Here is a 25,301-nt window from a genome sequence, read left to right as displayed (position 1 = left end):
AGAAGTCAACCTTTACAGAACTGAAATAATGATTCTCAAAGTAGAGAACGAGACTGCAGATGTGTTCGCATTTGAATTCTTCAAGGCTTAGAACTCGTCCATTTGGAAATAAAATCTTTCTGTGTTGGTAGCTGTCACCATGGCAACAGGTCATGGTTATTATTTTATTATCTTGAGTCGCTTGTAATATTTTGGCATGTATCTTTTCCCAATTTATAAAATTGCCAAGTTTATACAGAGAAATAAAAAGGAAACAACCAACTGAACTTATTGCACAGGTGTTAAGGCTCTTAAATATTTTCAGTTTATAACCTGTTAGTTTGAAATACTTAAAAAAAAAACGCTCCGATTTTGTAGGAATTAAAAAAAAAATGTAAAAAAAAATTATTTAAACAAATTTAAAAAATTAATTTTGTAGAAGAGTAAAATTAACAGGACTTAGTAACTCGAGACAAGACTAGAGAACAAACTGAAATGCTTGACGGCTTGATGGATCAAAGACAAGCTTGAAGAAACGATTAAAGGCTGGATGAATCAAACATGTTTTAAAGGGAAACTTTTACTGCCGATTTATCGTATCCAAATATATCCAAAACTATTCAGGAACTGGGGGGGGGGGGGTACAAAAAAAAATGAAAATCAATAACAGCTCAGTGATTTAAATCGATCGTGTACCTTTGGGCGGAGTTACCCTATGTGTAATTTGCTTCCATTCAATGCTCTACGCCTCGGGTCTGCTGTACGTGTGGCGTTCCGTTTTATGAAATGTATTTTGCTAAACATTGATAAGTATCTGTGATACTAGCATTCAAATACTTGTATGTGTGTACCTCCGTGTACACAGGGCAGGGGGGAGGGGGAGAATAGAACGAGAGGGGCTGGAGGGGAGTGGGGGGGGGCGTAAGATTGAAAGGGGAAAGTACTCTGGTTGTTAGGTACCTAGAACAGTTTGTAGAGCTTTTGAAACTTAAGAGAGTGACATGGAAAGAGTTATGCTTCGATCTAGTGGGATAGAACGATAGTGTCTTAGAAAGATAAAGTGTCTTAGAAAGTTGAACTGTCTTGCTTGTCTCACTATGTTGAGAAGTATCCTTATCAAACTCTAGATGTAGATGCACCAGTGAGTATGTCAGAGGATATTGATGACAGAAGAGGTACGTTTTACTTTGTTAGTTTGTTTAGTGTTTTGTTTCCATGTCTTGATGTCTTCTCCTTGCGACGGAAAGCTGTATTCAATGCATGTGATCTCTTGCTATTCTTAAAGATCTACTCGTTTTAGAATGTTCCGGTACAAGTCCTACAGCATATGAATGGATTATTCCATATTCAGTTCTAAATCTTTACTAAATAGGTTTTTCTAGTAAGGGTATATGGCAATAAACTATAAGTTATACATTAAAAATCCTATGTAACACATTGTGTTAGTTCAGTTATGACTGGTTCCGATGCTAGAGATAATCTATATTATTTCTATAATGTTCTAAGGACTTTTGTAGATACGTAATGGTGTACAAAGAGTGCCTAGAGGGATATATTTGTGTTCTTTTGTAATAAAAACATTCAGAATATGATATTTAGTCTAAATTGATTTAAATCTTTTTTTAAAAAAATGTCAGTTCCAGTTTAAACTTACTAAAAATAAAGATTAGAATGTGTTGTTATTTTTTTAAAGAATTCTTTTTTCTGAACTATTGGTGCTATTACTGTAGAAGAACTGTTGTTGGTTAATTGGGATAAAGTTTGGGTTAGTTATAGTTTTAATTTTTTAAAGTAAACTACCCCTTTCAGACTTTGCGATGTATAGGGCAGATGATGTAAATTTCATTTGTTTCTATGGCCGACCGTTAACGAGGGTGTCATGTGGCCAGCAAAACGAGCATCCGTCTTTGGTAGTCAGGTATCCATTAGAGTTGGGTGGACTCAGGGGCGTCCTAACGTTGCAGAGATTCAAAGTCCCAGACTTCACCAAGATTCGAACTCGGTTCGGAAGTCACGCACTCAGCCACCACGTAAATGTATGGCTGGTCCCGGGATGTATAAAAGTTGTCACACGATATTTGATATTTGTTTGCGTTAAGCTAGAATGTAGACTTAATTGTAGTTGAAATTTGTAGTTCTTGCTGTAAGCCTGAATATGTTTGTTGATGAAAGTACTTTTGAAAAAGAAATTAACCGTTGTCATTATTTAGTGGCTTTAAATCTACTGTTAAAAAGCTGTATTTTTTTTATCCTTTAATTCATTTTCAGTGTAATATATCATAGCATGTTGGTAATTTATTACATAGCAATTAATTCTCAATATTTTTTTTTTTCAATGCACACCAACAGCACTTGATCGAACGATCTATCAATGTGTCAAGAAACTTTTCTTTGTAGCGAGATGAGATTTTTTGTGTGTCTATGTTATATATCAATGCTTGATAGCACGAGCTCCTTTGAGGTTCAAAGGTCAGAGGCCGTTACCAAACGACCCAAATCAAAACAGAAGCTCAAACGAAGCGATACGAGTTTACCGAGTTTCTCTACTGCTAGAATAGTTCGATACAATGTCAGTCAGCCTATTGAAACACTGAACATTCTAGTGTACGCACAGATAATTTTATTGATAAAGTTTTTGTCTGTTTGTCAAACATTTGTCTGCTTCTCACTGTTTGGTTTGTAGTTCGTACATTTGGAAGTTTGGTCGCTCAATGTATGTACTGTGAGCCCGTGAGCCCATCAAACGTGAAATCAAAGGTGTTCCACAGGGATGGGTGTCGTCAATAATCTAACCACTAGAGAGTTAGTTTAGTGTAGAACTATTTATAGAATTGTCATTCCAGTGCTGGGATAAAGTTCACAAAATGAGAGATTTAAGTTTGAATTTAGGATGAGGGCTACAGAACTTCCCTGATTGAGTGTTGAACCAAATGCAATGGTTACCCGGATATCGTTTGTGGTTAGCAAATATGGTATGAAGCAGTATTGACTACATGGCACCCTCATTCAACTCTGTCCACAGAGAGTACTCTTGAGACATGCTATATTATTCGAACAATAGAATATGAAAGTCAAACAAAACAGACAGCTATTTATGGATCATTTAATGCAGTTTACACTTTTGGTTTGTTTAATGTATTTGGCATCTAGGCGTGTCATGGTGTGGTCATTTTGCGGTCAAGGGGTGGTCCTGGTGTGGTCATAGTGTGATCATAACTTGTTCATAGTGCAGTCATGGTGTGGTCATGTTGTGTTCATGGTGTGATCAGAGTGTGGTTATAGTGTTGCCTAGGTGTGTTCATGGTTAGGTAAAGGTGTGGTCATTGTGTCGTCATAGTGTGGTCATTGTGTCGTCATGGTGTGGTCATGGGGCGGTCAATTAAAAAGAAACTTGAAATGTATAACAGCACTGATGACCGACATATAGGTGTGTGAATACTGTATGACCTTAGTGACACGTGAAAGATGGAATCCATTCATGTCAAACTGACTGGCTGTACTATGAGTGAATTGTTCATAGCTTGGTTTGGTTGTTTATATTTTAATATGTAATGTCTTGAAAATATGTTGACTTAGATCTATATAAAGGCTTGTAGTTTATTCATTTTGTTACTTACTGTTAATTTTCTTCAGTGTGTGTGTGTTATCTGATATGAGGGTGAAAGAAAACACCACAAGATCATTACTTATGCAAAATGATCACAATGCATAATCCTACACTTAATTGGTACTACCTGTAGTCATGAAAGTTGCCAACACAAAACCAATAGAAACTATACACATCGAGATAAAACGCGTGGCAATTAAATCATGAGTCTTAACTTTGATATCGCACTGGATATTTGTTAACGATCCTTATTAAAAGTTAATTTGTTAAACAGACATCTAATTGATTGAATGTCATGATTTCTTCAAGAGTTAAAGAACAAACATGTGATACTATCATTTTAATTTTGCAGTTTTAACATTAACATATTAATTGTACATATTATGTAGTCCCAATGTTGAAAATGTGTTAATCCGCCAGCGAATTGGCGTAGTAATACACCTGTGTTAGCCACTGATTAACTTTTAACCATAAGAAAGTAGACCCATAAGTCTTTTTTTCGACTGGGTACAAGGAAAGATAAATATCTATCACCAGAACTCACGCACTTACAGAATTAATTAGCAAAGACTACAATAATTGACATTGATCTCAGGGAGAAATCTATAGAATCTAATCCTATGCTCATGTTTTGATTCTATTTGCATGTCACCGCTAGAGATCGATCACATTTGCTGTGATGGGTGAAGCAACCAAGAGATTGACCTAACGCCTCTGTCCAGCGTTCCGCCTCTGAAATGGGATGTGGAAGCTCGAAGGACTCCACGCCAGTGGCGGAGAAAAGCAATGGGGCCAGAAATGATAACCCACCTATCGAGCCTGTAAGTGTAATGCTATTTTTATTCGTAGATCTGCTGTCCCCTCATGACATTTTGTTTCTTTTTAAATGAAGCCAGCGTGTTCATTTCCCAAGGGAAGGAACCAGCTCAGGGTCAACGGGAAGTTGAGTGTATAGATCGAGTTCAAATTATGTAAATAAGGGAACTTCATTGTTTGTACAAGTGCACACTTCCCATTATAAACAGTGGAAGAATTAACAACACAAGGTAAAACAAATAAATATTGTTTACCAAAGACAATGTTATACACTAGAGGTAACAGTAACGTTCTGGTCTATCTCTTGTGACATCATACAATACAAACAACGTCATACATGAGTGATAAGCTACGATTTGATGTAGGCCCTACGTGCTTTAGCGTATTACTTTGATTTGTTCCAATTTCCAATTGGATCAAAATAAATGTATCTCTGATGAAGTAAGCGAAAAATAGAACAATAAATTTCCACTTAGACATATACAATGTATTGCATTAATAAATCATTTTCTAATCGATGTTCTTATAACACAGCAAGGCATTTACAAATCTATTTTCAGATTAACGTCCCTGACATTGACCCTAGGTATCCCCCACCTGAACCCCCACCCAACACCAAGGATGATATTTACAGACTTTCGGACTACACGGCTATCGACACAAGAGTAAAACAGGTGAGTTCAAGAAAGCTGCCACCATAGTTGGAACATAGTTGGAACATAGTTGGAACATAGTTGGAACATAGTTGGAACATAGTTGGAACATAGTTGGAACATATGGTCATGAATGTGTTCTTGTTTTTTTTAAATCTATCTAGTTTTTATATAGCGATACTTTCATTTCAAAGCGCTATGGTTCAGTCTTTTTTGCGGACCAGTGGGGGAGGGGGTATCTGTGAGAAGATTTCCATGCTGCCTTTAGGCGCTTAATAAACACAACACTGCCTCTTTGATAGGTAGCCAGGCGGTTTAAACTTCTCTTATAAAGAAGGCTTAAATAATTAATATTAAGGTAGTGTTATCTGCGGATGTACACCACCATTTTTATACAAGTTTTGACAAGCCTATTTTTAATACAGCTTTAATAAGCTCATTAAAAAAGACACTTAAAAATTGGATATTTTTAGTGAAATATCAAACAGATTTCTGACCTAAAGTCAGAACCCACTCTAGCGACATTTTTTGAACTTAGGGTTTTGTTGCATTACTTCGGCTTACTTCAGGAGTGTCTACAAATTATAAATATAAGGCCTCGTGAGATATAACGTATTAAGCTTATAGCTGATTGCCACACACTCATAAACAAACTCACACTTTCAAACAAATCACAAACACACATACACAAAGAAAGGGATCGCAGATGATCGCAGATGACCTTGCCTTAATTAGCACAGAAGAATACGTAGGAACATCTAAATTTCGATTACAAGATGCTCTTGATAAACTCAATAATTGGTCCAAAGACTGGGGCATGTCCATTAACACAAAAAAAAACAACATATACCATATTCTCACTGTAAACAAAACAACAAACAATAAAATTAACACTAGATAAGGAAGCTTTAGAAAAAAATAACAGCCCTACTTATCTTGGAGTCACCTATGACCCGAGACTAACCTGGAAAAACCAAATAGATAAAACACAGAGTAAAGGCATCCAGAGACTATCCCTCTTGAAAAAATTAGCTGGCACAGATTGGGGAGCTAATCACAACATCCTGAAAAAGACCTATACCAGTTATGTAAGACCTGTACTAGAATATTGTGCCACAGCATGGGGCTCAGCAGCCCAAACCAACCTAAGAAAAATAGACAAGGTTCAAAATATTGGTCTAATCTAAGGATAATGACAGGAGCAATCAAACCAACACCCATAAGAGCTATGGAGGAAACCGCTGCCCTGATCTCTCTGGATGAAAGAAGAGAAATAAAAATCCTTTCCCAATTCACTAAATTGGAAACCTTGGAGAGGCACCCTCTCAGGGATCGAACCTTATTTGTAAAATGTAAGCAATGCCTCCAAGAACAAAAAGAAAGTTATTTGTAAAATGTAAGCATTGCCTCAAAGAACAAAAAAGAAAGTTATTTGTAAAATGTAAGCAATGCCTCCAAGAACAAAAAAGAAAGTTATTTGTAAAATGTAAGCATTGCCTCAAAGAACAAAAAGAAAGTTATTTGTAAAATGTAAGCATTGCCTCAAAGAACAAAAAAGAAAGTTATTTGTAAAATGTAAGCAATGCCTCCAAGAACAAAAAAGAAAGTTATTTGTAAAATGTAAGCATTGCCTCAAAGAACAAAAAGAAAGTTATTTGTAAAATGTAAGCATTGCCTCAAAGAACAAAAAAGAAAGTTATTTGTAAAATGTAAGCATTGCCTCAAAGAACAAAAAGAAAGTTATTTGTAAAATGTAAGCATTGCCTCAAAGAACAAAAAGAAAGTTATTTGTAAAATGTAAGCAATGCCTCCAAGAACAAAAAAGAAAGTTATTTGTAAAATGTAAGCAATGCCTCCAAGAACAAAAAGAAAGTTATTTGTAAAATGTAAGCATTGCCTCAAAGAACAAAAAGAAAGTTATTTGTAAAATGTAAGCAATGCCTCCAAGAACAAAAAAGAAAGTTATTTGTAAAATGTAAGCATTGCCTCAAAGAACAAAAAGAAAGTTATTTGTAAAATGTAAGCATTGCCTCAAAGAACAAAAAGAAAGTTATTTGTAAAATGTAAGCATTGCCTCAAAGAACAAAAAAGAAAGTTATTTGTAAAATGTAAGCATTGCCTCAAAGAACAAAAAGAAAGTTATTTGTAAAATGTAAGCATTGCCTCAAAGAACAAAAAGAAAGTTATTTGTAAAATGTAAGCAATGCCTCCAAGAACAAAAAAGAAAGTTATTTGTAAAATGTAAGCAATGCCTCCAAGAACAAAAAAGAAAGTTATTTGTAAAATGTAAGCAATGCCTCCAAGAACAAAAAAGAAAGTTATTTGTAAAATGTAAGCAATGCCTCCAAGAACAAAAAGAAAGTTATTTGTAAAATGTAAGCATTGCCTCAAAGAACAAAAAGAAAGTTATTTGTAAAATGTAAGCAATGCCTCCAAGAACAAAAAAGAAAGTTATTTGTAAAATGTAAGCATTGCCTCAAAGAACAAAAAAGAAAGTTATTTGTAAAATGTAAGCATTGCCTCAAAGAACAAAAAGAAAGTTATTTGTAAAATGTAAGCATTGCCTCAAAGAACAAAAAGAAAGTTATTTGTAAAATGTAAGCAATGCCTCCAAGAACAAAAAAGAAAGTTATTTGTAAAATGTAAGCAATGCCTCCAAGAACAAAAAAGAAAGTTATTTGTAAAATGTAAGCATTGCCTCAAAGAACAAAAAAGAAAGTTATTTGTAAAATGTAAGCAATGCCTCCAAGAACAAAAAGAAAGTTATTTGTAAAATGTAAGCATTGCCTCAAAGAACAAAAAGAAAGTTATTTGTAAAATGTAAGCAATGCCTCCAAGAACAAAAAAGAAAGTTATTTGTAAAATGTAAGCATTGCCTCAAAGAACAAAAAAGAAAGTTATTTGTAAAATGTAAGCATTGCCTCAAAGAACAAAAAGAAAGTTATTTGTAAAATGTAAGCATTGCCTCAAAGAACAAAAAGAAAGTTATTTGTAAAATGTAAGCAATGCCTCCAAGAACAAAAAAGAAAGTTATTTGTAAAATGTAAGCAATGCCTCCAAGAACAAAAAAGAAAGTTATTTGTAAAATGTAAGCATTGCCTCAAAGAACAAAAAAGAAAGTTATTTGTAAAATGTAAGCAATGCCTCCAAGAACAAAAAAGAAAGTTTTTTGTTCGCTGTAGTACTTCAGGAAGAGATAAGCTCAGGGGCTCTCAATGCTGACTCGTTAATTCTGGAAAGAACCAAGCTCTTGACCTTTATAGATTTGTGTTTGAGTGAGACTTAACGTTTACCACCCACCAAATATAATTTAGGATCTTGCTCTTCACTATTTCACCAACTTGTGATATCAGCAACTTTTTTGTGAAGGTTTCATTTGTATTGAATATCTATAAAAAAAAAAAAAAAAGCAAGGGTTAATAAACATTGTCCAAGCGAGATCTACTTCACCAAGTTTCTGTTACTTTATGACCCTAACCCTAACCTCGTGCCGTGTTGACTCTCAAAAGCTTTTATACTTTTGAAAAAAAATCTAAGCATGATTTATTATTGATCAGTTTTTTAAATTATTGATCTGTTATTTATTACTGATCTGTCTATGTCACAATGTAGACTTCCTTATTTTTCTGTTACAGTCTGTCATTTACATAATATTGAAAATTTAATTTCTCGGTGGTATTTATGGTATTTATAAGCAAAAACAAAATAAAATAAATAAAAAAATTAACAATTGACATCATACTGTTATATGTGAAAATATGGAACGTATTTAGATAGAACCGAAGCATAGATCTCCAAACTAAAGACTCGCAGTGGTCCTAAAAAAGCAACATGGAAGTTTTTAGCAAAGATGTGCATAGGTAATATAAATCTAAGAAATGTCGGACTTTTTAGAAAGTCGTCTTGAAGCTATGAAACAAAATGTCATAAATGTTTTATTTTTTTTAAATGTCTAAGATTTGATTTTTTTTTAAAGGGACGTCTGTAGACTGTACGATCAGTAGGGTTCCGATGTTAAAATTAAAAATAATTTTTAAAAAATTAAATAAATGTTAAACCAATTTCATTCGGTCACTAGGTTCCGTATTTTTTTTCGCTTAATTAAAAAATCCTATTCAGTTGTTCAAACTCTCAGACCTATATTATATATATATAGGTCTGTGTTCAAACCTTTTTCTTTGTGTACATCTTCTTCTCCAAACATTGTTGTTTCCTTCCCAGCAATCTCGTACGTACAGGACTAACACCTACGACATCCTGATCAAATCCATCTGCGCCAACTGTACCACTGAACTACAAAAACTCCGGGCCATTATGGTATGGCTGTTCCTTCAAGACATTCATGGATCTTTCTACAGCGGCGTGACTGATCCCTACACTCCGAGGGGATACATGAAGCTTATCAAGGCCAGGGGTGGTTCCTATGCGGCGTTTTTGGCCCAGTTGTGCAGGTGAGTGGAACAAGAAACAAACGAAACTGTTGGACTACAACACGCTCTAGCCACACGCTAGCCACACGCTAGCCACACGTTTGTTCACTTTTGTAGTGTTATTGTAAGTGTTGTTGTTTTTTTCAATAGAAAAGTAGCTCAAGAAAGACACAATAAGACTTAAGAGAGGTTATATTTTACTCCGTGAAGCGCTCGGGGCTGTGAAATGTCGGCTTATAGTTTAAGTTTTGTTGACTTGTTGATAGAGTGTTCTCATATAGAGTGTTCTCATTTAGAGTGTTCTCATATAGTGTGTTCTTATTTAGAGTGTTCTTTTCCACAGAGCTGTAGGCATACCTTGCAATGTGATCCGCGGTCTAGGTAAGGGAGACAAGTATGAAGTGGGCCAGCAGGACTTGAGTCATTTGGAGAGCTCCTGGAATGCCGTCTACGTGGCAGATGGCTGGAGGCTGATTCATCCATTGTGGGCGATTTACAAAGAGAAACAAGTGGACGAGAATAAGTAAGATCTTTGTTTCACCTGCTTCAGAAGTTACTCACTTCCAGGCAGCCACCACTGCATGGCTGCTCATTAGAATCCTTTTATTGAGCCCAACAAAAAATGTTTATATTTATTGATAACTATTCGGTCTAAATCAGGTAACCAATTTACTGCGTAAACGGCACTTCGTAACAATGTTTCTATGTGCCCTACGTGTGCACTAAGTAATTACATAGACTGTCCATGAACATTACCAGATATTTTACTATTGCACTTGCATTCTTTAACGTTAGACCTTGTGCATGACCAAAGGTTACTAATATCTGATATTCATGTTTTAAAATAAAAATATCCCAAACTTATATATATATATGACTCCTTCTGTCTTCTGTCTCGGAAGACAATGGATGCGCCCAGATGAGTCAATGACTTTGGTTTCGTCTTGAGACGGGGCAGAATCTGGAGTGACTGATCAAGCCGATTCTGGAGCGGCAGAGTTTGTCACAGTTCGTGCATAAATCGTAATTTCGATTATGATATATATTTTCTTTTGAAACAACCTTTTTAGGAAAAGAATATCTGAAATTCAAACTACTGTATATAATAACATACACGGCCCCATAATTAAGAATCTTTTTATCTTAAATCCTGGAGAATGGTACCAAATTTTGAGACTAAACAGTGTTACCTTCTGTTCAACAAAATATTGTATATATTTTTTACCTGTCTTGTTGTATGGTTAATAAAAGAAATAACCTATTTAAGCCTTTATTAGGGAGAAGTACTTGGTACCTCTCAATGTTAAACTAAAACTTTGATCTTATGTTTTTTCAGACAGTCTCCTCTCGCTGGCACAAAAAGATCAGACATCGACGAGTTTTTCTACTTAATAGACCCAAATAGACTCATTTGCTTCTGCAAGCCCCACCTTGATCCTTGGCAGCTACTCAAGGTCAAATGGGAGCATCGGAAATTCGTCAAAAGTCCAAAGTTTACCCAGCATTACTTCACTTCCGGTCTCATGCTGCCCAAGAAGTACAACGCCATCATCTACAGCGACAACGGCATCTGCGTGATTGACTTTGACCATCAGGAGTACGCCGATCCTTCGCTGGATGCCACATTGACTTTCAACAAGGACATGTCCAGCGACGTGATGCCCCAGGGCACGGACCTAAAAGACTTTATTGCCAGGGTCAACACCAACTCCAGAAAATCTGTCATATTCAGATTCCCTGTCAGGGGTCGCTACGAGGCCGATCTCTTCGGCGGGGTCAGTTCAGGCAACCCGAAAATTGTGGAGTTTCGTATTGAGTGCGATGACGTAGGCAGGGACCCCCAACCTTTTCCGATGCACCCACCTGGTGGTTTTGGACTTCAGCCAGTGGCCAGTCAGTTTGGAATATCGGACCCTGTGCCGGACTCAGGGATTATATTAGTGAAACCGGCACAGGTAAAACATTTCTCCTTTACTTGTACACAAAGACTGGAGGCCCAGGCGACACTTTTTCATAACCGAGTTAGTTCAGAAAGTTTTGAGGATTTTCTCTCAACTAAATGTACTGCTGATGAGGTTCATGTCACTGTGGCAATACCGGACGAGGAACTTTTAGAATTTGCTCTGCAGGTAAGCTAATCTGTTTTTTTGACATATTTTAAATATTTTATCTTCTCTAACTTTAATACTGATTTTTAAATACTCATCTTTTTCTAGTCAATTGGAAATTACCGGATTTATCATCTCTGTGGTATGACATTTAATTAGGAAGTGTGGCTAATCTATACACCTAAGTTTATAATTCTTCATTTCTCTATATATCTAATCTTTTTCTACATATCACCTCTGCTGTTTTGATATGTTTTTTTTTCAATTAAAAAAGTCCATTAACTGTGCATAAGTAGGACATGACATTGTGCAAAGGCGAGTTACTCTTTCCTAAACCAGTAAGCTTGGGGCAGAAGTGGCATGTTAGCCTTGACTGGCTACCCATCTAGTAGAAAGAAAAGTTCAATTTAAACCCCTGCTGCCTTGCAGCTATACCCGATCAAGGAAAAGTCTTCAGGAGTGAATCCTGAGGAGAAATCAAGATCGGTGTCCTTTAGGCTAGACCCTCTCAGAGCCTGCGTCGCCGCTGATCCCAAACTGTATTGAAACTTGTTGTATACATCAGCCGCTAAGAGGTGGAAGCTGCTGTGTGGGCGACATCGTTACGACCATAGCTAATTGCCCATGCAATTATCTCGTTTAATTTCTATGAGATGATCCATTATTGACGACTGAATGAAGGCCATGGACTAGTCAGAGAAGCACAAAGAAGAAAATGTCGCTCCCTAGGCTAGAGACATCTTTCAAACAGTGCAATAAATCTAAGTGTCTACCGCAGTGTCTCCCAAACTATATTCCGCGGATCACTAGGGTCTCCCGAGACTTGAATAGGTGTCCCATGAATTATTGGAACAAAAAACTCGTAGGCCCTCACATGAATTAGTCATTAAGTAAATCATCAATGGAAAAGAAACATTGATTTTAGTAGCTCTTCTCGGTAAAGAAAAATTAAAAGGTATAACAACATCATGATGAACTTTGAACTGATCTACATTCTGACTCTAATTTGAAACAAAGATCCAACCATTTAATGATTTCTGGTCAAGTGTGTCTGAAGAGAACTTTAATATTTCAAAACAAGTTCAAGTACACTACTTCTGTTGAGTTTTGTTTTCTACACCCTGTTTGTGAGAAGCAGGATTTTGTCTATTTCTTTGCAATAAGGTCAAAGTATAGATCTAGAGACAAGCGGCTTGATGCCCCTGCAGATAGTAGAATTGAGTTATTCTCTTCAAGAACACAATACCATCAAGGTCATTAAACCTTAATTTTTCTAATTCCTACTACTGATCTGTCTATGTCACTTTGAAGATTTTTTTCTGTTACAGTCTGTCATTTAGATAATATTGAAAATTCAATTTCTCGGTGATATATTTTTGTATTTATAAACAAAAAATGTATTCTTCTTCTTCTTCTTCTAGCCAGCTTTATAGCTGCTGAGCTGTCAGCTCTTTTGCTGGCTGTGCCAAGGAAAAAAAGTGTGCTGTTTTCTTCAGTTGTACAGGGTGTTGGTTGTGTTGGGCTGTAGTGGAAGTAGGGTCTGCCTAAGGTGGATTAGGGTGTGGCATTCAAAGAGGATATGGTTTACGGTTTCAAAGGGGTAGGCGCAGTGTCTGCTAAGGGGGAGTTGTGTGGAGTTTATTTTGTTCAGGTGGTAATTTAATAGTGGTGTGTGTCCTGTTCTTAGTTGGAAGATTGTAGATTGTTCTTAGCGGGGGAGGAAGTTAATACTGTCCAGTTTGTTAGGCGTAGTCATTTCTCTGTACATGGCTCTGCCTGTGTTTCCTGTTGCCCATTGGTTAAGCCACTCCTCTTTGTGTGATTGTTGACTAACATTGACCTTAGGGTGAGGTAGTTAACAGGTCTAACTGGTTGTTCCATAGATGAACCTGCCTTTGATAGCTTATCTGCCTTTTCATTTCCCATGATGCCAATGTGTCCAGGGATCCACTGTAGTGTAATATTGATATTTAATTTTGATATCATCTGATGGATTATCACTATTAGTGTTGTCAACTCTCTTGGGCTGTTTGAGGTGCTGCTGTTAAGTGCTTGCAGAGTAGATTGGGAGTCTGTAAAGACAACAATATCTGATGGTGATTGTACTCCTTCATATAATTTGTTTTCCACTGTCTGTAATGCTATGGTAATTGCCTCAATTTCGGCTTGAAAGTTTGAGCAGTAATCACCACAGGGTGCGCTTATCTCAAAGTGTTTATTGTTAGGGAAGACCAGGAAGGCACCAAGACCAGCATTGATGGTGGCTTTGAAAGCCGATCCGTCTGTATAAATATGGATAGCTGTTTTTGATAGCTTTCAATTGTTTCAAGCGTGCCTACTTTGAGCTCCAGTGGATTTGATTCTTTTGTTAAGGTGTTATTTAGTAAATGTGTTTTGATGGTTGGTTGTTTGTAGTTTATTCCGGGTGTAATGTTTGAAAATCTGGTAATTTTTTCTCTGTTATTGGGTAGGTGGTGTTTTAGGGCTAGTTCGTCAGTAAGTTGGATCAGAGTCCTTTGCTTTTTTTGGTTGTTTTTCCTATTTCTCTGTGTTAGTAATTTATTTGGATGATCGTCCTCCAACCTTCTGTATCTCTCAATAACTTCTAATGCTGCTCTCTTAATGTAGACAAATGTATAAATTAAGGATACGGTTAATATCTTATTATTTTAATTTAAACAAATGGGAAATAATCCGAACTAAAAAACAAGCGAAGGGTTCCGCTTAATTCTCCGAAAATGGGAAGTGTTCCGTTAAAGCAGCGTTTAATTACTCTGTTTATGACCAATGTCCACTTCTCATCACATTCGTTTGGACAATTTTTTAGCACGGGTCATCTTAGTTGTCTAATTATTATCCCCCCCCCCCCCGCACGCCTGGACTATGAAGTAGATTATCTTCAACTCTGAAGGAACTACTGTAATATTTAAAACATTTTACAAAACAAACATTTTTATGAATTTTTTTTTAGGGTGTAAGATTACTAGATCTCTATTCAAACACAAACACGAATTGGAAAGATCACATATAAATATCTCTAGTTCAAAACCAATTTCACTCTGCCGGTAGTTGTGAGTAGCTTGTAAGTGTTCTTGTTTCTGAATGTAGAAAAAAAGGCTAGCCAAAATAGTCTATAATTCTAAAGAGTTCAATCGACTTAAAGATTAGATTATCCGAGTGCCCCAATGGGATTTTGAATGTGCCCTACTGTTGTGGACGGTCGTTGACTTGTAGCACCATACTGCTGGTAGACAACTATCTATCTATCTATCTATCTATCTATCTATCTATCTATCTATCTATCTATCTATCTATCTATCTATCTATCTATCTATCTATCTATCTATCTATCTATCTAATCTATCTATCTATCTATCTATCTATCTATCTATCTATCTATCTATCTATCTATCTATCTATCTATCTATCTATCTATCTATCTATCTATCTATCTATCTAATCTATCTATCTATCTATCTATCTATCTATCTATCTATCTGTCTGTCTGTCTGTCTGTCTGTCTGTCTAATCTATTAGAGCAACATATTTGTACCTTCTCTATTTGGCTCTCTGCTGGCACTGGACCATATGACACAACTAACGATATTGACAACTCTGGTCCCAAATAGCGCGATTCTTTATTGAGTCTAAAAAAATATTTGACAATTCTGCACGATTGAAAGCGCAAAACGCCAATCTGTATAACAGATTCTCTATAGATAACTGTATTGCTGTACTGAACTCTACTGTCTCATCCTACACGCGTACTGGACTCTACTGGACCGATTTCACCATAGACTCATTGTAACGGGCTTACTGTATTGGAACCTTTCTGACTGAGTCCACGAAGGTCTTCTCATAATACCACGGAATTATCACCAGTTTATGGACAGTCCCATGACCATATCATGAGTGCTTTGCACGTTGAGCACTCAAATTACAGCACTTTCCTGAAAGTATACGCAGTACGCTGGCCAAAGACAAATTTGGCAGCTAGATATACGTTGCTACTTCTATCCTCATCCGTCATCACTACAGTACTAACAATATGTAACATTTATATAGTTGTTATACATCTGACCAGATAAAAGTTAAAAGCAAAATCATAGCCTATACATTCAATGTTAAAACATTGTGTTGTTATTTAAAAGTCCTTTGAACAGTTACTGACCTCGTGCTCTGTATTAGTTATTTAAAAAAAATATATTTACATAATCCGTGATCTTTTAGACATTTACTATTACTATAACTGTAATATATAATAATAAATGGCTATATGAGTTTCCCTTTGACTTTGTGATTCTTGAGACAGACGATGTAAAGGTTCACGGTTAACGAAGGTGTCATGTGGCCAGCACAACGACCAACCGCCTTTACTTTTCCCCAACTAATGTCAGGTACCGACTAAAACTGAGTGGACTCAGAGGCACTCTAAAGAATCCGAAATTAACAATCCCAGTCTTTAGCAGGATTTAAAGTCGGGACCTTCGGTTTTGAAGCCAAGCGCTTTGCCACTCACCCACCACGGTACCATACAACTATCATTGGAATTCAAGTGAAAAAATGTATGAAAACAGTAAACTACTGAAGTCTATTACATATATCATTACAAAATCTACTTTGTATGTGGCTTCGTTAGAAGCGGTCTCTCAGAGTTGCTGTTTAAATAGTCCTCATTCCTTTATTAAGAATAAAACCCAAGCCTACAGTACCGGTCTTAGAGGGTGGCAAGTGGGGCAACCGCCCCAGGCCCCGCGTTTGAGGGGTGCCACGCGATAGGAGATTCCATTTTGACTGTCAGGTTTGAAAACAGACCAGATCTCATAAACTAGGGCCTGTTGGTCAATATTTCATGGCATCTATATGATACTAATTACCATCTAAGCTTTTAACATGACATGGATGGCTGCCTGGCCGTGCCGTTTGCGCTTGACTTAAATTGTTCGGTCGTCTCGATGATCCCGGGTTCATACCCTGCCCGCCCCCACCCCCCGTCGTCCTGCGGGAGGCTTGGACTATCTTCAACTCTGAAGGAACATCCGAAACATTTAAAACATTTTACAAGCAAACATTTGAACGTGATTGACAGATACTCGCGCTGCTAAATTGTATTACCAAAATGTTTCCAGTCGCAGCAGCTTTCATTTGCCAATTGACCTTTAGTAGCTATCGTGCCAAACAACTTACTTAGAAAAGAAAATATGCTCTTTAGTTTTTGGTATAAGAACAAATTGTACGATAGGAGCTTAAGTGGTTCATTGAATTTCGCAGATCTGACTTTTAGTGTAAAAAAAAAATACGTCCGCGTTTGTTTTTTTACACTGAAACACGAGATTTCCAAAGAGAATTGGATGAATTACAGAAATGGAAATCAAATTGGAGCATGTCTTTCCACCCAGGAAAATGTCAGTTATTAAGAGTAACAAAAAAACTAAAACAAATTAATTCCACTTATCTTATTCATGGTAAACTAGTAACACAGACTAAAAACGCAAAATACCTAGATGTTATAATAAATGAAAAACTGTCATGGAATCCCCATATTGATGAAACTATAAAAAAAAAATCAAACAAAGCATTAGGGTTTATTAGAGGAAATTTCTATAAATCAATTAAAAACATAAAACTAAAATGTTATTTAACCTTGGTTAGGCCAATAATAGAATACGCATCCTCTGTTTGGGACACCCCAACTCAAGAAAACATGAAACTGGAACAGACACAAAATAGAGCAGTGACATTCATAACAAACGAATATTCCCATTTGACTAGAGTAACACCTTTAGTAAAATCACTAAATTTAGAAAGCCTTTAGGACAGAAGACTTAAAAGTAAAGTAGCAATCATACATAAAGCACTGAACCATAATCTTCAAATACAAAAACAAAATCAAATAAAATATTCATAAAGACACAAAGATAAAGGCACATTCCTCATCCCATATGCTAGGACATATTTGTACAAATACTCCTTCTTCCCTAGTGCTATTAGAGCATGGAATGGGTTGCCTGAGCCAGCCAGGAATTTAGATTATTGGTTAATATGCATGACTAAATGCATGACGCGTAGGACATAATCATCTTCTTTTTTAAAGTAACGTCTGTAATATATAAGATAAGAGGAAGACGAGATAAGAACGCGGAGGCTCACGACCAGTGCCTCTGACATGGGATTCAGAGCAAGCCTTTGGACCTGATGGCATAATTTTCAGTCATCCTTGACTGCACGTTTGACGTATCGGATCCAGAGGATAGGGTGTAGAATAATACTAAGGTTTTATATGTAGTTGAAAGCCCTACAGTTCAGTACCTAAGTAAGATTGTGTGTTTAGTAACATAAATTAGTCCTATAGCGTTAGAGGCGGACGATATATATATTTGTCTACTTATGTAATGTGGAAAAAATGGAGAACTTTTATACTTTATCATTTTACATTTTCTGTTCTTTATATGGTCAAATAAATGCCTGAGTTTTTTTTTTGTTACACAAGGGAAGTAAGCTGGATTAACCTATAGTGTGTTTATACTAGTTATGCCTCTTTGTATTTAATTATTTTGGATAAGTAAATTGAGAAAGACATGAGTCGCTCAATCAGTTTCTGTTTCTCTTTCTATAAAGATCACACCAACAAAATAGAAGTCTTACAAAAAGTTATGTGTTGACTATTCAGAAATGTGTTTTGCATTTTACAGATAGCTGTCCGTCCAGACGGTGCCACGCGAGATTTTACAGTAGTTGCCAACTATCTCCTGGTGGATGAGAATTGGAAGAAAAAGACAGCAGTTGTCACGCCACGGCCTCGTATTAGCAAGGTACCCCGCCCATTTTATGAGAAACTATAGCCAATAAACAAAATTTAAAGTTCTAAAAATCTCAAGTAACTCATGCTCTATTTCAAGGTATATATATTTCAGCATGTAAAATCTAGGTTTGAACATCAAAATGATATACGTTTGGCAATGTAACCTTCATGTCTCTAAAAACACAATTGGCCATGAAAACTCTGAAATAAAACCAAGCACTACTTTTCGACAAACACATACCTTGTTCATAACTTGTTAAAATTAAAACCATTGTTCAGTGCTTCATTTAAATAGTAGTTCAGTTTGAAAATGTTTTCTTTTTTATCTTTCATTCTCAAAGCTTTTGATAAAAACTAAACAACATAAAACACAATTTTATTTATACATTTTTGTTGCTTATGTTAGCTTATTTTTTTTTTAATTTCATGATCTATTTCGATTCATGTTGTTTTAAAACTGAAAACGTTAGTAAAATAGTTATTGAAGAATCTGATGCTTTCCTAAAAAAAAAAGAAGAAAAAGACAAAGTAAAGCCTTACGTTATGTCAAGAAATAGGTTTGAACCAAAGTCCTCTCACTCCATTTCAGAACGATGAGGAAAGACTGAGAAAAACTTTGATCGCTGCCACACAGAAGAACGACATTGAGAGACTAGAGAGCGCCATGTTGGACTTTGAGAGAAATGGTCTCCCTGACAATGGAGACCTGACCAGAGCAAGACACAAACTCTACCAGTTGCATCTCCAACGTAAGTCTGAGAAGAAAACTTAATAAGGCTTTTCTTCGAGTCTCTGGAAGAAAACATCAGTGCTATATTAGATGAACAAAATAGTTCTTGGTCTTGCATAAAGAAAAAAAAAATGTTGGTAATGGCTGTGTGAGTTTGAACATTTCCGGGATACAATAACATAAAACTAAAATGCTTTTTAACCTTAGCCAGACCAATTTAACCTTAGCCAGACCAATTTAACCTTAGCCAGACCAATTTAACCTTAGCCAGACCAATTTAACCTTAGCCAGACCAATTTAACCTTAGCCAGACCAATTTAACCTTAGTCTGACCAATTTAACCTTAGTCTGACCAATTTAACCTTAGCCAGACCAATTTAACCTTAGTCAGACCAATTTAACCTTAGCCAGACCAATTTAACCTTAGTCTGACCAATTTAACCTTAGTCTGACCAATTTAACCTTAGCCAGACCAATTTAACCTTAGTCTGACCAATTTAACCTTAGACCAACATTAGTATAATCTCTTACATTTTCAGAACAGAAGTCTAAAAAGTAAAGTAGCGACAATACATAAAACACTGAACCATAATTTACAAACACAAAATATACAATTTAAATACACAGAAAAACACAAAGGATAGTACCACACTCCTGTTCCATATGCTGGGGAAAAATTCGCCCATTGCCATTAGAGAATTGAATCAGCCAGGAAAACCAACAACTTAGCAGAGTTTAAGTGTCCATTTATCATGCACAAATAGATTAACATAGGGCCACACGTAGGACGAACTGTTCTTCTCTTTTCAAGAAACGTCTGTAATTTATAGAACTATTTATAACTAAAGAAACACTGTTTTTGACAAAGGACATATAACCGAGAGCAAAAGCGAGATGTATTAGACTCTTGATTTCTTTGCGTTCACGTTTTTTGTTGACTGTTGAAAAAAAAAGCTACCTAATTGGCCCCACAGTGAACAGTTGTCCAAATAGAATTATCTTAAAATTCAATTCGGTTTACGCTTTTACATGGCTTCAACAGGAATTACCTCAATCGAGTCCATTCTTTCTTTGTACTCAGTCAAGTGTTGGAAAATACATGGACAGGAGAAACACTTTGTGCAGCGTTTTAAGTAGACAGAACAGCGGACTATTAATCCATTGATAGAAGAACTGGACTGTTCAGGGCTCACTTGAAAGACTTTTTGACATAATGTAGAGTTACTTGACGTAAATAGATTATGTAATTATTGAGCATTCCTGTTTATATAATATGGGAATTTGATAAAAAAAAACTATTTACAAATATTTTTCATGTTGTTTATTAGGTCTGATTTTATTTAAGGTTTAAGAAAAGCAACACTGGAAAGAAAACTGGAAGAACTTGATTATGCTATTGAAAGTGCCAAGAAGTCTCCTGTGGCCTTAGATTTGATTGACACCAAGGAAATGAATGTACGACTCTTTTTTGTTTCTTTCTATGACTTTTGAAAACTTCATGAAACATTTTCTTCTGGAATCAGAAAAAACAATCGAATAGAGATCATAATGATTACTTCACCCCCCCCCCCCAATCACTAAATCATAGAGTTTAAACATGTTACTATTAAATGTTGACATTTTTTATTTTTAATCCTTACTATTGACTCACACTGTCTTACACTTTCTTCCAAGTGAAAATTCAAAGGTCACTAGTCAAAAACAAGTCGAATTAAAAAATTGAACCATTTATTTGAGGCTAAAATTTCACACTTGGTAGTTTGAATGGTTTGCGAAGTTGATAGTCGCGTGAACAACGCAAATGTCGTGGGCTTGATACTGGACGTTTTTTTCTTCTCTTTTACAATTCCTCTTTGCAAACTCTTCATGGAACCTGGACACGGATCTCGAAAACGGCTCTAACGATTTTTCTAGAAGTTTAACAGTTTGTGTATATCTATTAGAACAAAATTACTAGCTGGTAGGCCACACAAAAAACAACAACCCTGGTTTGACCGTTATGATTTTTCAAAATATAATAAACTTAAAATTAAATTCGCTCTGGAGGTCTAGAAAATATATATCTTTTAAACACAAACATCACAGTGGGTACTCCCGCATGTCGTCATTAAAGAGTGACTGCAATTTTTTGTCTTTGGAGAAATCTGTTTAGGCTACTGTCTTTTTATGTTTCTGGGTCTGGATCTATAGGCCTATCATGAAACTAAAATCTTCTAAGCCATATCTAATAGTCTAGTCTAGACACATGTCTTTTAATGTTTCAATGTCTGTATCTTATCTAACCTCATCTCATCTGTCCCTTCACTTTCCTGTGACAGTTGGATTAAGACAATTTCTCCAATTTCCCCGATCAGCAACTGTTCTAAGCAGGATATCAAGAGAGAGGCTGGTTCTTTCTTTGACGTGATCCAGCCAGCTGTTCTTGGGTCGACCCTTTCTTCGTGCTCCTTCTACTGTATCTTGAAGATTGACTGTTGACAGTGAGTCATGTCTTACCATATCACCGAACCAGCTCAGCTTTTGTCTCTTCACAGCATTGAGGAGATCTTCCTTCTTGCCAGCCAGAGTGTTGACTTATTAACATCACCAAATTAGAATTTTATATAATGAGTAGACACACACGTTTAACCAGTATGGTTTTTATTGGGGAGAGGGAGGGAATTAGGGCGGAGTAGAAAATGTTTTTTTTCTGCAATAATTCATTAGCTATTAAAAAATGTGGTTATCTCTCTTACAAAAAGTCATCAGCTTCAAAAAGGAAAAATGCTCTTTAAAAATGAAACTTTTTTTCGATGACAACTCAAATATGAATGTTTCGTTCACTAGATTACTTGAACAAGTACAGACATGATTTAAAAAAACGTTCATACCTTTAACGTTAAATTGTAATAGTGTCTTTTGTTTGTTAACAGGAGGCTATAATGACCAGGCAACAGCTTAGACGACTAAGACTTTATATGCACAAAGTTCTGGCCCTAAACAAAGCCACCATCTCAGAAATACACAGCTACCAGAGACCACGCCCTCTAGTGCACACCGTCATGAAGGCCACGTTTAGAATTTTGGGTGAACCAAGGTCAAAGCTTCAGGTAAATAGTTTTACACAATATTTGTTGAAATTGACAGAACATTTCAGTTCAAAGGACTGTGTCCCTAAACATCTCAACGGAGGTCTGTTGACCTAAGCGTCTCCTCTTACGACCGTTTCCACTTAAGATGTTTTAAAGTTGGTTTTCTATGTAAACCTTTGTTCTCCACTTGAATATCACATTATTTAATAGCTGATAAACAATATACTTCTGTTACAAAACAGGACTGGAGTTACATACAGTCCTCCATGAGGACCTTGGGACGTAACAGTATGATCAGCAGAATGCGAAGAACGGACATCGTTCATTTGAAGAAAGGTCAAATGAAGGACGCAGAGAACTACCTGTCCCAGACCAACAAGCACCTGGTACGCATGTGCAGTGCGGGTGCTGGAACTTTCTATGTATGGGTACGTAATTTTTTGACGAGGTTTCGACCAACGAACATTCCATAGCTAGTAATTGTGAAATGAAAATGAAATTTAATCATATTTATTGATGTAATTGTGAAGCCTATGAAGCTATTAGCATTTTATAAATCTGTTTTTTATTTTATCCAGAGTAACAACATGGTGTCAGAGTTTTACGGTGACAAAAACCTTGACCCCCTAGATGTCTGGAACAGCAATAACAAATGGGCTAAGACCAAGCCAAGCCCTCGCCGCCAACGAATTGAAAGCCGAGCATCGGAACAACTTCAGGACGATCCCGCATTAAGAGAAACTGATGAGTTCTCTGGGGAGTCAGCCGCTGAGGATGATTGGAATCCCAACAGGACTCCGACTTCTAAACACGGCAATCCGAGAGAGGAGGAAGACGAGAACAGGCCACGGAAGAAACTGGAAACCATCGAAGAGGCGAAGCCATTGAAAACCAAAAAGAATGGCCAACCTAAAAATCAGGATTCTAATGACGAGTATGATCAAGAAGGCGCAAAACAAAATAAAAAGAAGAAAACAGAATCCACGGACGAACTTGGACAGAAGTCAAAACAGAAGGACCCATTTGAGACCACAAGGAACAGACGCCCTTCAGATGATTGGGATCCAAGCAACAAAAGAACGCCCCAAAGGGAATATTCAAGACAAGACAAGAAACCCAGACGGGAGCAGTTTGAAAACAAGGAGAATCAAGGTTTAGCCCGAAACAATTCTAAGAATAGTGCAGGAAAAGAAAGTTTAAAAACAAACAAGGAGAATTCTCCAGCCAGAAAAGTAAAAAAGTACGAGTCCTTACTAGAGAACGATGACCGGCGTTACTCAGAGCAGATAGATAATAAACCAAAACCTGGCAGACGATGATGTCTGTATGACCTATGACCTATCAAAATTTATAAAGTTTTAGATCACATTGCAATGCTTTATATCTGTTATGTAATGTTGTATAGTAATACACATGTTTATTAATCTTAGTCATGTTCTCTATTTAATGACTAATCTTTGGTAATATTCAAATGTCTGTATGATACATTTTTTTGTCTATTTTTATATTGAACTAAATGTACCTCATTATTTTATATACATTTTGTAGACAACTATTCTGTATTTTCGTGACATAATGACGAACTGACGAATTATATTGAAATAACGAGACACAAATTTTATTATTTTGAAAAAAGTAAGTACTATTAGTTAATAAATTGTTTCAACTTGTATGTAATACCTTTAAATTCAAACTCTGGTTTCTCTGATGCGAGGTGTTAGATTAATTCATCCTTATAATGTCTGAAGTTATTGTAAATGTAAATTGTTTTTCTTTTGGCTACCGGAAAATGCATAATTGAAATAAAGAAGCATCTTAAGTGTAGATCATTAGTACACATGACTTTTTTTTAGGAAGATATACACTTATAGTAACGTTTTATAGATTACACTTTTGTTTTATTATATACATTTTACCTTTTAGTCAGTACGATTTTGTTAGTTTACATGTTGACGAATCCCAGTTGCCAAATTGTTTTATAATGTATTATTTTAAATTCCACTTTTTTTTGTCTCAATATATTTAAGGGTTTAGCTGAAGAGTGATTGTGATATTTCAGTTGGTGGTTTGGAGTTTCTCTTGACTCCCACCTAAAGTGGAATACATCAAACTGTTGAAAGTTTGCAAGAGTTCAATGCTTAAACATTTCATGAATTTTATAAGCTTAAATATTTTACTATCGCCCGCAAGTCCATCAACTTGATTCTACAGAAGTTTAGTTTGGAGAAATAAGATGTTTGTGACAATGTTACATTAGCCCTGACATATCAATAACAATTGATGGTGAGTCTTAAACATCAGGGCCAGGTATTGAAACGTCTGCTAGAGATGTGATGACCCTTGACTGATACGTACTTTAAATACAATTATTATATAAAATGTGGTTTGATTTGGTTTATGCACTTTTATGCTGTTAACTGATCTATGTATTTATTGCTGTCTCCTCTCTGTGCAGCTCTTGTTCGGACACAATATAATTATTGTAAGGGTTAAAATATATTCTTATTTAGTTTTCTTTTAGATACTTTATTTTAATATTTAAACTTATGTGTAAAAGTTACTTAAACATTTTAAAATTTTATTTCTATGAAAGTGACAGGAGATACGTAACCAATCTATGTAATATTCTACATTATGTGATAGGAACCAAGACCGATAATCAATAGTTTCTGAGAAATGTATTTGTAAATACAATTATTTCTAGTATTATATTTCCTTAGCATGTTTATAATATAATAAATGAAGCCACAGCTACACTATACTTTGTATTTATGATATTTACACTATCAAGATAACCTGATCTGAATTCCATGACAGCATACAATGTTATACAAGAAAATGGTAAATATTATAATTGAGACTAATCTTACTAATTAACATGTAATAATATAATATCTACAAACAGTAACTCCCATATCAAATCAGAATTTAGTATCTGAACCGAAAACTAGTTGCGGCTAGAGCCAGTGGTATAGGGCTAGGGTGGTGGAGGGAGGGAAAGGGGGGGGGCAAGGGGTTGGGAGAATTTGAAAATGAGGGGGGGCCTGAATGAGTGTTCGAAATTGTTTTTTACATTAAATATTAAGCAAATTGCAGGGGCCCCCA

The 25,301-nt window shown here is 35.9% G+C and overlaps 1 protein-coding gene across 1 annotated transcript; it reads left to right on the top strand.

Moving 5' to 3' along the window:
* Positions 1–919: 919 nt before the first annotated feature.
* Positions 920–24,952, top strand: LOC106050832 (uncharacterized). The gene is made up of 12 exons (XM_013205881.2): positions 920–1,154; positions 4,245–4,407; positions 4,963–5,076; positions 9,277–9,506; positions 9,829–10,008; positions 10,822–11,614; positions 18,286–18,405; positions 18,985–19,144; positions 20,471–20,580; positions 22,038–22,214; positions 22,439–22,624; positions 22,775–24,952. Exons 2-12 carry the CDS (start codon positions 4,324–4,326, stop codon positions 23,513–23,515), a joined length of 2,895 nt encoding a protein of 964 aa, XP_013061335.2. The 5' UTR covers positions 920–1,154; positions 4,245–4,323; the 3' UTR covers positions 23,516–24,952.
* The last annotated feature ends 349 nt before the right edge of the window (positions 24,953–25,301 follow it).

This window comes from Biomphalaria glabrata, chromosome 1, assembly GCF_947242115.1.
Source record: "Biomphalaria glabrata chromosome 1, xgBioGlab47.1, whole genome shotgun sequence".
NCBI lineage: Eukaryota > Metazoa > Mollusca > Gastropoda > Planorbidae > Biomphalaria > Biomphalaria glabrata.
The sequence above is the reverse complement of the archived record's forward strand: the minus strand, read 5'-3'. Positions and strand labels throughout refer to the sequence as shown.